At 44.2% G+C, this 15,647-nt stretch overlaps 1 protein-coding gene across 2 annotated transcripts in view; it reads left to right on the top strand.

The window, feature by feature from the left end:
* The window catches only part of spns2 (SPNS lysolipid transporter 2, sphingosine-1-phosphate), a 67,065-nt gene that overhangs the window by 22,288 nt on the left and 29,130 nt on the right, over window positions 1-15,647 (top strand). For both annotated transcript variants that reach the window (XM_080482790.1, XM_080482791.1), the window contains one exon: window positions 13,619-13,755. In XM_080482790.1, coding sequence (XP_080338916.1) covers window positions 13,619-13,755 — 137 coding nt within the window. The remainder of the gene's footprint in view (window positions 1-13,618; window positions 13,756-15,647) is intronic.

Below are 15,647 nucleotides of genomic sequence, written 5' to 3'. Positions count from 1 at the left end.
CACATGGAAAATATTCTTTAATAGTCTCAGCCTCTGCAGCACCAGTTATTTCTGTGATTTGGCAACAGCGGCATCTTCAAAACCAGCTTAAACACAAATTGACACGAGGTATGCGCCCGTGTCTGTCATGTCTGTCATGTCTGTGTGTGTGTGTGTGTGTGTGTGTGTGTGTGTGTGTGTGTGTGTGTGTGTGTGTGTGTGTGTGTGTGTGTGTGTGTGTGTGTGTGTGTGTGTGTGTGTGTGTGTGTGTTTGTGCATCCCGGCTGCCCGAGGATTGTGAGAGGATGAGGTGTTCAGAGCTGTCTGTCAGGTTAGCATTAAGGCATGCAGTTTGAGCCCGGAGCCGTCCGGCCCCCGTCCATCAGCAGGCGGGGATGTTCTCACCTGAACTCAGCAGACCTGTCAGAGCGCCAGGACGCCCTCGACTCAGCTCCCATTTCTGGAATGGACGGGGCCGGCGTGTGAAAGGCCCTCGGCCAGAGGCTGTCTGAAGTGAGTGACACTCACACGCAGCTGTGAACAGGGCCGAGTCCCCCGGGCTCGGAGGGCATGGGAGGTTAATGGAAGGAGAGGAATTGGAGAGGGGGGTTCACCTGGATGGCATTGCGTTCGGTTGTGGGGGAATTTCGAGCTCTTTTGTCGAGCAGACTCGAGAAGTCCCACACACTTTCTCCTCCCGGTAACATACTACGGCTATTGTGTTCAAATGCTCCGAGGCAAATCAGAAAAAAAAACAAAGAACGGTGTTAATAGGCTGAATTATCTCTTGATAATGGAATCTGCTGCAATAATTATTCTCCGTGGGTTTCAGTCTGGAGTTATTGGGGTCACTGGAGCAGGATGCACATTGGGGCGCTGGCTTAATAAGGAACCGGCGTTTAAAACTGCCTGCGGACTGTGTGTCCCCCATCCGACGTGTGACTGCCCACCTTGTCTGCAACACGATACCCGCGCATGCACCAACTGACACTGCGACGGTCTTAACATGGTGTCAGTCTGCCTTTCAGTCAGTGTGTGAGCTCCAAGGAATGAGGCCACAGGTGCAGTGTGAGACTAATGGCTTAAGCTGCACTAACACATCAGACTTGTGCTGCACACAAAAAAAAGCTTCAGGTTTAAATCACGACAGGTTACCATGCTGCATTCAGCGCGAACATTTTTACCCCTTGAGCCTTAAATGTGGGTTTTTTTCATTGTGATGAGTGTCAATCAGAAATATAGACTACAGGAGGATCTCTGATTTCATTTTACACAGTGGGAAGTTGAGCTATCAGTGCTTGATCAGCTGTTTTGACCGCTCACAGCTGCTCCTGTTTTGTCTTTTGCCCTCCTTGGTATCCCTTGGTACCTCCTCTCTCTCCCTCTCTCTCTCTCTCTCGCCCTATGTCACTCTCTCAGCAGTTTGGCAGCTGTTGTTGTCATGTTGTTACTCCCACTCACACCTCATACGAGTCGCAGAAGGAGGAGACATGAGGAGAAATGTAGAGAGAAAGCGAGGGCCACCTGTGACTTCCTCCCCTCGGTCATGCATTTTAGCCAGGTTTAATTCTCTCCACTATTGATTCCCCAAAGCCAAGTAATTGCATTGCGATGGTGTTCAGCGGGCTGCCTCTCTCCTGCTGCGACCAGAATAGAACGATGACCTGATGAAGCATCGACGTTACACAGACAGTGTGTGGGAGTGTGTGCATCTCCATCCCGGGCTCTTTTCTTTATAGGCCAGGTCTCAGAGGGGGGCAGCTGTTGGGTGATGATTGGCACCGCCACTCCTCACTTCACTTCCTGTCCAAGAACCAATAGCGGCGTGGACGAGCAGCTCCGAATCCAATCATCATGTTCAGACATTGTTGTCAGGCTGTTTTCACCTTCAACAACGTTGGAATATTGTATAAAATCTAAACATAATGAAAAGTACTGATCGTCCCTTGGGCAGCAGTGACTCAGTTGGTTCCAATCCCAAGGTTACTGGTTCGATCCCCCCAAGACATTAAATTCCAAATTGCTCCCAATGGAGTTTAAACACCTCGCTTGGCATCTGTCACCATTTTTGTGAGTGTGTGAATGAGTGAATGTGACTAACAGTAGAAAGCGCTTTAGCGACTGCTGCAGTAGTGAAAATAGTGCTTTATGAGTCAAGTCTATTTTCAATTGAACATTTAAGTCAACATATGCTCTAAGCATTTCTTATGTGTTTGAAAGAAAAGGGCCCATTTTAAATGCATTGCCAGCAACACCTATCAAAAGAAGTTGGATTAGGGTCATAAAATAGTTGACAGGTATATATAATATGCATAAAAACACCTGGTTGAACATCTCACAAATATTAGAGTCACTGGCAACAGGTCAGAAACATTAATGAGTTTTAAAACAGCGTGCCAAAAAGACTGTTTCAGAAATAGGTGAGGAGGGATTCACTACTCTGCCAAAGACCACACGTAGGAGCAGTTCAAAAATATTTTTTAGAGCATAAAACTGCAGGGAGGATGATGATTATGTCATCTATAGTGCATATCATCATTAAAAGATTCAAAGGATCTGCTGGAAATGAGGCTGTGATAAGACCCTCCAGAGTCGAGATGCAGGTGCTGGAGCAGACGGCTGGAGGGGGTGGAGGTGGTTGTAATGCAAAGGAGGAGAGAAGCAGGGCAAAGCACAGGAGTGCCAAAGTGACTGGTGCACCGAGAGTTTAGCAGGAAGTCCAGAGCGATTGGATAATTGGACCAGAAGGACTTGAATGAGCTGATTTGCTCGTGTATGTGTAGAAACATTTGAGTGAACTCATCAAACTTATTCATTAGCTGCATTAGAAAGGTGCACATCCACATGTATGTGAAGTCACTATGAAAGTTTATTTTCTAAAGGTTAAGTCAAGAAAGAAAAACCTAGATACGTTTATGAAATGAACCTGACATTCAATTTTGTTGTTGTGTTGTTTAAAGAAACCAACCGTCTGTATCTTCTAAAGGACCCGGCTCTGTTTAAAAGACTCCAGTCAAAGTTTAAAGTCAAAGACCCCAGTCTGGGTTAATTTTTAATCTTCATTCATCCAGAATGACGTTAAAGGTTGAAGCAAAACTCAGTTTGTTCAAAGAGATTCCTTAGAAAGTGCACAAAATGTGAAAATCTGTTCATTCTTCTTTGTATTAAAGCTGAGAGAAAAGTTTGGAGCTGTTATTCATAGGTTATTATGCTATCATTTTACTGGTCGGCCTATATTTGCTCAATGAAATAAAATGAGTTTGGCACCCCTGTGTCAAGCGATCCCACAAATGTTCTGAAATTGGCGTGAAGCAAATAAAGCTGGAGGTGGGCGCAGTGTAATGGAGTCACACAGATTTTAAAAAAGACCGTTTTTATGTAATTGTGTGAGCAATGGAGCACTTATGACAAGCAGACTGTGATTTTCCCCTGCTGCTCTGAAAAAGAGTTTAAATGCCTCATGCCCGCACTCCTCTCTGAACGACATCAACAGATAATTCAAGAACACACACACATAGTGACACACACACACACACAGACAGACACACTCAACACCCCTCCTGGTTGAATACAGGTGCTCGGTTCATGCAGACCTCACCTCTTCATGGTCAAACATGAGATGTGTTTCATTTACTTCATGTCAAGACTGAAACCTACCTGCATGTGTGTGTGAGTGTATATGTGTGTGTGAGTGTATATGTGTGTGGCAGCCAGTGTTTTCATATTCCATTAGTCCCAATAACCGGGGTAGCATGCAAAGAACACAGACACAGACAATCTGAGCTCTCTGTCATTTCAGCCGGAGCTTGTCATTAAGTCGGCTGCTCCTGTAGTTACTGCAGGAAATGGCAGGGAAGAAAAACTCCTCGCCCTGCGCTCAAGCACTCGCTCTGCCGCTGGATCACAGCTAAGTGCCATGTCACCAGCCGCAGGAAAGTATCCTGGGAGAAAAAAAATCCCAAAAAACAACATGTTTTTCTTATTGCTGCAGCTCGAGTCGCCGTCTGGAGCCTCAAAGGAAGGCACATCTTGCTACTTTTACGTTGTCTTTTTTGGGGGAAGCAAAGCAAGCACCTTTCTTTATTTCTACCATATGCTCGTGCTTCAGATATGCGCTGGTAATGTGCAAAAGATGATGTTCCAGTGCACTCTCGCCAGTCTGGCCTTTATTTGGAGCCGCGTGTAATTCCCAGCAGCTGCGGCTCGCACTGGGAGCAGGTAATGAAAACATTTGCCGCAGTGACAGGCTATCAGCAGAGAGAGCGAATCAAATCAGAGAGGTTTAGGTTGGCATTACTGTAAGCAGCACTTGATGGCAGGTTCTGCAGGAATTAGCCGCTCCGTCTGACAGGAGCGGCGCTGCACGGGTATTTCCCAGGCTGCATGTGGCATTTATCAGACTGCAGTAATCCAACACTGGTGGAATTTGAAGCGAAAGGGCTTCTTCGAGGGAATTAGCGGTGATCAGAAATGTGTGGAATGCAGAAATGTTCGGGGCTCCGCATGAAGGGGAATCCAGGAGGCCGGAACTCGGCGTACGGAAAAAAACAAAAAAAACAAAAACTGCGTTTCAGTCAGACACACTGGCCGGCTCTGGTGTCCCGCTCAGACCTAAGTTATGTGTCACACCCTCGGCAGGCAGTCCCATTAATCATTAGAGGCAGAAACAAAGCTGCCACTCCCGCCGGTAGCACACACCTGACAGAAAACTCAACACAGAAAGGCCTCGGAGCTCTGACCTCCATTAACAAACTGCTGGCTGAATAAATAGAGGATACAGCTCTTATTATGCTCATTCCACTGCTTCTGTGGTTTATTGTTTAGAAGTACAACCTCAAGATAATGCAAGTTTAGATGGAAGATTGCAACCTTTCTTGTAGTGACTACAGGTTATTATCTCTTTCAACTGAGCAATAAATTAGTGGGCAAAATAAATTACTCTTCCTCTGTCGCTTTTATGTTTTACAGCATCCAGTACTCCTGCATTAGATTTAGTGTTGTGCTATATAAAAATACACCAGAGACTGTGCAAACCTCGCTGCATTCTGCTAAACAAATACACACTGCTGTGTTTATGTGGCCACAGTGCCGCAGTAAACTTATTTGTGCTTTTAAGCTCTGTGAAGCCACACAGTTGCATTTTAATGATTAATAGTTGGATTTGAAATACAAACTCCACCAAAGATGTCAGTCGTTTAGGAGTTTTCCATCTCTGGTATAGATCGGAAACTTGTTTGTCATCCTATATCTTCTAAAAAGAACCATGCAATTTTAAATTTGAATGCATTAAGTGTTATCTTCCATGTGTTTTGCACCTATATTGCCATTGCAGACATGACTGGTATGCATATTACCATGAGGATAACGCCTAGACAATTTATGATATCTAGAAAAAAAAATAAAAAATAAAAACACAAAAAGCATAGACAGAGAGGTTTTCTCTCATATACTCTATTGAATTCGCTGCCAGGACTTCTTCAGTACTACCCTCTGATCACAGGCAAGATTTTAGTAGCGTGTTCCACATTTGTAACACGAGCTTCAGCACCATCAAAAACACTCAGCGATATTGAAACGCTTCCAGATACTGAAAGCTCCCACTCGTATTTTTTCCACAGAGATGACCTCAAAAGGAATTCAGTCAATGTTTGTAGATGTTTAAGTGTTAAAACTGCTTTACTTTGTGTGAGTATCTGCACACCTGTGGAGACAAAAAGCCAGAAAGCACCCTGAAGGTTCTCATACACAATTGAAAACTGTATTTTTTTCTCATCGTCAAACAATCGACCCAGGAAGAATGAGATATCTCAGAATCTGAGTTTGCCACAGCTATAGTGGGATGTGTTGTCAAATATGTGTCAGCCAGCGTCTCATGTGCCAAATGCACAGTCGTCCAATATTGTGGACAGATGGATTCGTTTAGCATGTTTTTGATTGAATGTGCCTGAGTTTTTCTTTTTCCCAGCCGCAGAGCCAAACCAGTCATGCAAAAAGCTGCACCGTATTGTGTTTTGTGTGTGACAAAGGTTACATATGACTGAAGTTCCTGACATCTTCCGTATGTGACGACATGCTCGGAATGCAGGGTTGGGTTACCTGTTGTAGCTCCTGGAAGCCTGCGGCACAATGCTTCAAACTGCTAACCTGAAGGGTAACGATAAGTGTGCTGCTCACATTCAAATCAAATGACAAAAGTGTTGGACCATTAGTCCGGTGAGTCAACGCGCCACTATGGCGACACGCAGACATGCCACTTAAAAATAGCGACGACAAACTCTCACAGGTTATTGGATGGGATTATCTCTCCCAATATGCATAAAGTTATTCAGACTCAGTCAGTATGTGAGACCGATAAAATAGCAGTCCATTCCTACCCAGCGTTATGAAGCTGATAAGTAGAGATAATTATAGCAACTACAAAGATAGCTCCCACTAATAGAATCAGTTGCAGCTGGAGATGTAATGATGGAAAAGGGCAGAGGCGCAAAGGTGGAGGTGAGTCAACAGGCTCGGAGGAGTGAGGTTGTAGTTATGGCTGTTTGCGCTGCTCTGACACCCAGACACATGCCTGGTGCACAGAGGACGGGTCAAACAGTCTCTTTTATGCTGCAACATGATGTAGATTAGCCTGCAAATGTGTATCAGTGTCTGGACATTCGATTTCAGTCACTTACACTGTCCTGACTGCCCTGCAGGACCTGGAGCTGCTGAATTACAAAAACCCAGACAATGGGAGGGAAGGCATGATGAGATTTGACCTTTCAAGGAATGCATGCATTATACCAATAAGTGCTGTCGGATTTTCATGTTGTCCTTCCTGCTCAGCTTCGACGTGTGGTGTATTTATATTAGCTTTATCTCTTTCCTCTGCCACTGCAGGGCAAAGAAACTGCCCGACTTGATTTCCAAATTAAATATAAAGCTGATTTCATTCCCGAGCTGGAGCACTTGAGTCCATGAGAGATTCCATTTACTTCCAAAGTCAAATCTCGGGAGTGGAGGCGTGAAGGGAAAGCTCGAAAGCAGAAGAATGCTTTCTGCATGCATCTGGACTAGGTGGGGATGCAGCTGCACAATATTTCACTTTCAGCATCATCATCTTGTCTTTCTTCAGTCTAAATCACTATAAAAACCCCTTAGGAGGTACGTGAATTGTTTCATGTGAAGCCAGACAAGCACCCCAGTGTCTTTTTGGGGGGGGGAAAATGGGATCAAATGAGCTGCTGAGCGTTTGGAATCTGACAGCCGGATGCAGAGCCTCACAGGTGCTCTCTTCAGTGGGAATCCGGTGTTTCATAGGGAAATGGATCTGTACAGGCTCAGTGAATATCAATCACACCCACACCCTCATACACGCACTCAACATACGTGTGTCTGCATCTCCTCCTGATGCAACATCCACAGTGGCATTGATTCATGGGGAGTGAGTCATCCCCAGGAGTTATTGTTCTGCTGGCCAATCAAAGCACCTGCTGGATGTCCGGTGTGTCTCGTCTCCCCCGGGGTGTGTGTGTGTGTGTGTGTGTGTGTGTGTGTGTGTGTGTGTGTGTGTGTGTGTGTGTGTGTGTGTGTACAGCTTACTCAGTTGTCTTCAGTTTCTGAGCTGAGCCACATTCAGAGATACATTTTTCCACTGAGCTCCCGAAAGCCAATTTTCATTAAACGTCTCATCTGAACCATGAAGGTGGCACCTAATTAGCCAATTTAAATGTATTTTTCCAGTGTTACTCCTCACTGAGAGAAGGCTTTGTTTCCAGATCAGCAAAAGGATAGTCACTGGATAGTTCATCAGGTGCACTAATGACAGGAGAAAAATGATGGTAGGCGATGATGCTAATGGGTGATACATCACGTCGGGACTCACTGACATTCACAATAACATTTATAACTTGCAGACTCACTCTATCGTTAAAGGTCAAGAGTTGTCTTATTTTCCACTTTAAATTATCAGACTTTTTATTGGTACACCACTAATCAAGGATGCTCTGCGTCGATTGTCTCACTGGTCGCGTATTTCCCCTGAGTTTATCCTGTTTTATCTTCTGAGGAGAGAAAAGAAACCCTCAGACACGTCCGCAGCATCATGAGTCACTTGTGTCTCACACCTCTCAGACAATAACCGCAATGTTACACCTGAACATGCGACGTCTGTGTCTCCAGTTGTCTGTTTTCAGCTTGACATCTCTCTGACGTGTCCGCTCAGACTGTGAGAAACACACACAGCATCGCAGATGGAATTTGAAGAACTTCACAACAGGTTTCGCTCTGCTACCTGAGACACACGCCACGCCACGCCACGCCGCAGTCTCAATCTCCCGTAGTCATTTATTCCCTCAGAAGAGTTCGACGCACTCCGAGTTCTTTTGACTCAACTTCTTTGCCACAAAGAGAAAACCAAACAGATAAGAGAGAATAACGAACCATTCACCTAGTCTATAGAGGTGTGAAATACAAAGCATGGTCTATGAGGTCTCTGCAGTCAGATGAGGCGACGCTGAGGAATGACCATAAAGATTCAAACAACAGGTTGACGTCTCATTCTTCACACGGTTTTTACTTTTAATGCTATTAATTACATTTTTCTGAGTCAGGCCACTGAGGAGTTCACCCACAGCCCAGGAAGGTGGTAAACAATAGCTTTAACAGAAACATGTTTGTGTTTGCCGAACTAATAGCGCAGAATAAGTTACATAAGCCTGGTGATAAAGGCAGGATGTCAGGCAGAGCTGATACTGTGCGCTTGGCTTTACTTGTTTTCCCCGCTACACTTGAGTCACTTCCTTCAGAGATACACGGCTACGCGATGCCGTCATTATCGCTGATCATAATTACACCGAGCACAAACGGTGAACACTGTAATTATCTCCATTAAACCTCCAAGAAAATCTCCTTCTTTTTTTAAAAAAAGGTTTGTTTTCTCTGCGTTTATGATGATTTAGCCTAAAATCCATCAAGTAAATCTCAATTAATCTGTTGGGAAGTGAAGTGTCAGTGCCGAGAGGTGATTCACCTTCTGGAAACGCATCTTCTGTGGTGCTCAAATGTCCCGGTCTGAAGGAGAAGAAGTTCAAACTAACTCTTGTCCTTTGAGTTATGCTATGAAAACTTTTCCTTCCCTTTGGCCTGCAGTGTGAGCACCCACACATCGGCTCTGCATGTCTCACTGTGTACGCGAAAGGTTTCCATCTCGGGTCATTGGTCAGCGTTAACCTCAGATGATACCGTGTAGACATTATAAACAGACTCGTAGTGTTCCACTATTTGAATAAACAAGAAGACAATGGTGATGGGTTGAGGACTTAGAATTTTGAGCGCATTCAACCTGATTTTCAATTCCCTTTTCATGCCTTTGCATTGTACTTCAAAGATCAAAACTGAAAAATGCCTAATAAATGAGCTTTTCTTATTGGGATTTATAGTTGTGTCTGTGGGCACAAAGAGTTTTGGGTGTGACCTGGCGGCTGTGAAGACGCATTGTGAGTCTGTCTTTCCTACAAGGTCTCCAAATAGACTGGACACATTTATTCTCTTGTCACTGAGCTCATACTTGCTAATCGAGCCAAACACATGTTGTCTGTATAAACAAGCAGTAAACACTTGTTTCCTTATTTGCAACTAAGTATAATCTCAAGCTTAACATGGGGTTAATGTCACTTGTTTATCTCAACATATTTGAACCCTCAAAATTAGACGTAGTCACAGGGAGGGAACGATAGGCCCTGAGTGAAGACTGACAGGAGCTTAATTCTGTTGTTTCATAGGAAGCCTTTGTAGTGACGGGTCATTTCGGGGGAGCAGACGAGCCTCTATCACGTTTATACATGGCAACAAAGTGAATCCGGTTTCAGTGACAGCATGTGTTTTGCATCAAGCAGATCACTCTGTTCACACAGTGTAACACTGAGTAATTACAGACTAGAGGATGCAATGAGAGACCGAGGTCGGTTCACGAAAGAGTCAAATGTTTCAATTGTTTCTTCTTCTGTGCCTGGGAAGCTCTATCAGCATAGTTTTTGATTCACATGCTTTCTTTTTCAACAATGCGGGAGATATGTTTCGCTGAACAAAGCCACATTTCAAATACTTGAAGAGCTACTGAGTAAATTCAAGTCAAAGGGAGACAAGCGTCCTTCCCGCATCTAAATCTTTAAAGCGGGGCAGGGTTGTCTGTGCCAGGAATTTGATGAGAACAAGCGCCTTCCGTGGAAAAGGTGTACCTGTTTTTGCCGAAAATAAACAACCCCGCTTGTCACGTAACAAAAGCGTCTGTTTGTAACTCAGTTGTGACTATTCATCAACATGGTCTCATTATTCTGTGTGAGTTCAATGCAGGTTCAGGAGAAATCGCTGCGCACTCAGTCGGGCCCAACCCTGTGTGTCTTCACTTTAAATGGTATTAAAGGTATTTGTTTTGTGCCGCTTCTGCCAACTTTTCCTCGGCGTTATCTCTTTCTCCCGTGAATCTTCTCCTGCTCTGCTTTCACTGAAGCTAGAATAACATCCAAGACGATTGCCCCAGAACAAACAAGCCATTCGTTTATCTGAAAGCAGAGTTGTTAACGCCCAACAAATGTGAGCACACGGTCAACACTTGACTTCACGGCGCATGTGTCGAAACTGCTAAAAGGTGATAATGATCCCTCAAGGAAAATGACGGATCTTCTTAAAGAATCATGAAATTAAGAGAGAAGGGTGCAGTGTGGTCCCTAAGCATGCTAATGACGTGAGGATACGCACATTTGACAAGCTGCTAAACAGTGAGAGTGTTGAACCTCAGCCCCTGGCTTTTAAAACCCGTGTGGAGCAGCTGGTGGTGGATGATTGTGGACCTCTCCCTCCTCTTATCTGCAGTACTGCAGAGCCCCCCCCTCTGCACATTGCGTTCAAACATTAATACTGCTGTAGGAACCGAAATCAGTTTCATGTAGAGCTTCTCCATAGAGACAAAAAGCATATTGCAGAAGATGAAGGGATCAAGGAGGTGAAATCCCATGTCGAGGTTTGAGAAAATATTGAGAGTCCAGTAGGCCTTGTGCTCTAATGAAGATGGTTTGAGCTTATGGAAAGAAAAACACAAGTTGCTGTCTTGTCAATTAAATTAATCCAAAAAGGCACTGACCTCGCTTTAGTTTGGTATCACTGCATTATTCTTGACACAAAGCATGTTGAGTTGCTTTCAGACAAACAGCCTAATAAAACGACTCATCCAACCGATGCAAGCAAAAGCTCAGTGACGGCTCCTGCAAGCTGCCGCCGAAAGCAAGTAAACTTTGTGTCAATGAACGACTGCTACAACAAGCGGTGCCTGTGCTATCAAGTCCGTTTTCAACTCTTTCAGGTCAGAGATTCATCTCCAGTCTGCATGAACACGTTGGTAAAGCAACAAAGTCACATCAGATTGGGGAACCCGCAGAGCTCAGCTGCTATTTTTAACCCAGTGATAGATCACACCCATCCAATCTGTGAGCCAACTGACAAAAAAAAAAAAGAACTACTAAGGCACCTCTCATAATTCATTATAAAGTCTTAATATTTTCCCAATTCATACATTCAATTTTTACATTATGCAAAACTAACTCGCAAAGTGCATGTCGATGTTCATGAAGACCAACAGTTGGAGATGCAGCTTAAAACTATCATGTCAATTTCAAATCTGGATAAGCTGATATAATTGACTTTTTATGGCATCAATGAGTGATATTTGAAATGCAGTCACCGAACATCACAACATCTCCTACACTTTAAAATTAATGGTCTCATTTTGATGTACTTTTAATAGATAGAAACTATAGAAAATCTTAGTGTAGGTGCATTATTCGTAACTTTGAAAATAAATAAATAAATAAAATGTGTGTGCATGCTGGTCTCCAGCAGCGGCGTGGCTGCAGGGTGAACGGGTGAAGCTCTTTCAGAGAGCTGGACATGCAGGCAGGAGTCATCAGAGTCATTTACTCTTACACAACAGACCTGCAGCACTTAGGCACATTAGTGCTCGTGACGGAGGCTGCACGGAAAGAAAGCGAAAGAAGGAAAGGCAGAAAGGAGTGAGATTCAGAGAGATATGCTCCAAATGTGCACCTGAAAAGGAAGAGGCACGCTTCATTATTAAATAGTACAAATTACATTTTAAATTACATTTCCTGAATTAAACCCAAGAATGAGACAAAGGGACACGTTGGGAGTTTTCACAGGTAAAGACAAAGCTTTGTGGCTCTAGCATTTTAACATTACTTTAAAACAAAAAGGAGACATTTAACATTGTACTTATTGTGATTTCTAAATGCCATATGAGATTTACACATTTATAATAAGTGCTGATGCATTTTAAATAAATAAAAAAATTTGCATAACATACTAAGTGTCAACAGGTCCATGTGGTGAAATTTGTATTGTATTGCTGAATATTATACTGCATAGAAACTGAACTGTTTTTCACAAATATAGCAATAAAGTTATATAAACCAGCACCAACAGTGTTTCAGTGAACCCCCCCCCCCCCCTTTATTTTTTATTAGAGATGAGCATCACATGTTGAAAACTACAGTTATGCTATAATCTGATTACCGTCCCTTCTCCTGTTGGTTGGCCTCGGCAGCTGTGGGACTCTGATGCCTGTATCTTATATAACATCCCCTCCCTCCTCGCTCTTTTCTCTCTCATCTCCTCTCCTCCTCTGTATGTTTATGCTGATGATGTGTCAAAACACTGCAGCTCCTCTCGCTGCTGTCAGGAGAAACATCTCTTGGTCTTTCTCCTCGGCAAGAAAAGGCACAGAACGTCGGTCGGAGAGCATTAAAGATGCACGCGTGGTTGGGTTGACCCTCCTCATAAATGTTGACTAAAAGCACCCGGGTTGTCCAGTCAGCAGAGGGGCAATTAAGGGGAGCACGTTCTAAAAGCAATTGCTCTCTCGAAAACACGAGTTCACTTGTAAGAATTTTAGATGGAGGAATCATTTATGGCTTTGCAGTCACTATTGTCGTCTCTGTGGAATTGAGTTAGATGGAATCACATATATTATTATCATCAACCATCCTCCATGTGGTTAGTATAATCGTGATTCTAGCTGTGCCACATTAAACCCTGACAAATCCCTTTATTCATTATATCAAACTCATCACACTTGCAGTGTGTAATCCCATCTGCCACCTTTTTTTTTATCCAGTCTCTCTTAACGGTCACTGTGGTCGGCCATATTTCAAAATGTTTAGTTTTTTATTTTCCTGCTCCATATTTGTGTAAGTCCTGCTATTCATGTCTCTCCTCACAAATTGAATCTTGTACATTTTTCCATGGTGACATTTGCCAGTGTGCTACTGTCTGTATTTAATTTCCTTTCGCCAGGTTCCTTGTAGTGAGTGTAGGTGAAGTATAATGGAGCTCTAATTGGTTGGAGTTGAATGGAGGTTTTCCTCTGGCAGTCCTTCACTGTGTCTCCGGCTGAGCGCTATCACACGCTTGATCTGGACAGGTCTTGACTTAATAGGTGCAGCGGGGAATTGAACTGCTTGGCTCTGAGATGTGAGGAGGAACGCCGAGCGACTGAATCCATGCAAACACATGTCTGCTTCGGTCACGGTTGTGATATCCCCAAAAAAATTTATCCTTGATTTTTTCTTCTTCTTCTTTCCTCCCACAGTCTTCATCTGCAGCTTCATGGTGGCGGCTCCCATCTTCGGTTACCTGGGCGACCGCTTCAACAGAAAGGTCATCCTGAGCTGTGGCATTTTCTTCTGGTCCATTGTTACTCTGTCGAGCTCCTTCATCAGTAAAGAGGTACGGCACCACTCTGACGGACAGACGCAGCCCAGGCGCTGCGGCGTTCGTCCATTAGTCCTCCTTCTCTACTATGACGAGCTAATTATGCTGTTAGGATCTGGATATGCTTGATGTTAAGGCAAATGAAATGAAATAACACGCTCGTTAAGTTGGACACCCGCTTTGCTTTTGTAGTCTCTCTCTCTCTCTCTCTCTCTCTCTCTCTCTCTCTCCCTCCCCGCCAATCAACTAATGAAAGCCCATGGCTCACAGTTGTCTCAATTACAATACTTTAGAAGATAAGACTTTGTCGTTTCACTGCTGCCTGACAAGTGGATTTAGATTTGATATCTCTAAAAGCTCCCATGTGCTGGGAGGTGTTGCATGCATCAAACAATAACATTATTCTTGACGGGGCGACGGAGTGGGGGAAGGGGTTTTACCCTTCTTAGAGCCGGCGTGTTCTCACAGGCAGAGGCTCTGTTTTGTGGACATGAGGATGTGGGGACAGGTTTCAATATACAATCCAGATGAAGTAAAAATTCGACTCTTAAAAGTTTCTCGACAGACATTTATATTTGAAATTCATGCAGCACATGGCTCGTCCTCACAGCTCGGAGTCCCGCAGCGTCTCCGTTGAGTAAGCCGGGTCGCTGCCATGCTTCCTCAGCCCAGAGCTGTGCAGGAGAGTGACAGCTCGGAGACGCTGATGCTCTCAGGAGGGCGTCCTTTGACTTCAATCCCCTATGGACTCATCCGCTTGGGGGTGGGACGACTGGATTGCAGTCATTTGCCTGAGCTGGAAATGCTTTCAGGCTCCTTATGGATGAGTTGGAATGAAGGGGCTTCTTGGGCTCTGATGAATGCCACTCGGGCGCCTGACTGCTGATGAGGAGCCGAGGAATGATCCTACAGCACCCGCGGTCCCTCGCCCTGAACTTTAACCCCGGGCCTGCAGACATGTCGCTGAGAGTGCCAATCAGAAGAGACAAGAGTGGATGTCTCTTATGTAACAGCACTACGGCGCTGTCGCCGCGAGACACGAAAGACATGACATGTAATGAAATGTTAATGACCACTTACAACTGAGTCCTATCATTACGCATTTAAGACACTCTGGGGCATTTTGGAAGGATTTGCAGCCAGTATGGAACTTACATAAGAAAGAACCTGCTCACTCTTTTTCTGCATGATCACAACTTATTTTTGTGAGAAGATCTTTTATAGACTATTTGAAATTTGAAGCACAATATTGGCCGTCTCTGCCCTGCAGACAGAAAGCTAAACCTTATGTGGTGTTGCACACAAACAGCCTCTCTGAAAAAAAACCCCCATTAAAATCTTTATCTTCTTTTATCTCAAAATTTATTTCTATATCTCCTTCAAAGGCAAATCACGATTCATTTCTTTCAGTCTCATGAATATAAAGAGCCCGAGACAAGAATAATAACCACTGTTTCAGTGAGTCCCGGCTGCACAGACTGATCACATTTTAGTTCCAAGAACAATTTATCATTTCATGATGTTTATAACTGAACCGTTTGATAGCTTTCGTCGTCGCGCCTCAGAAAAGAGCCACGGCTGCGTGACTCAGAGGGAGCCGGTCTGAAGTCCAAACAAGCACACTTGTGAGGTCAGCAGACGGGGGGGGGGAAGGAAAATAAGCACAAATTTCCAAAAGCAGGAGGTTAGAAGTTAAAAATAGTGCTTTGAGTTGAGTGAATGAGGAAGCTGCCTCACATATCAAGGGCTGTGATAATAGAAGTAGGTGCAGGTGAGCTGAAGGGCAGAGAGGATGAGCTGATGCAACCAGCAGGAAAGCAGGTCAGTCTGGAAACACAGCAAGCCGGCGGAATATAACTGTGAGAGGAGACCTGATGTCTTCCACAATGGAAGAGAAGCATTAAAAT

Source organism: Lipophrys pholis (assembly GCF_963383615.2).
Source record: "Lipophrys pholis genome assembly, chromosome: 16".
NCBI lineage: Eukaryota > Metazoa > Chordata > Actinopteri > Blenniiformes > Blenniidae > Lipophrys > Lipophrys pholis.
This window is presented reverse-complemented; position numbering and strand designations above follow the sequence as displayed.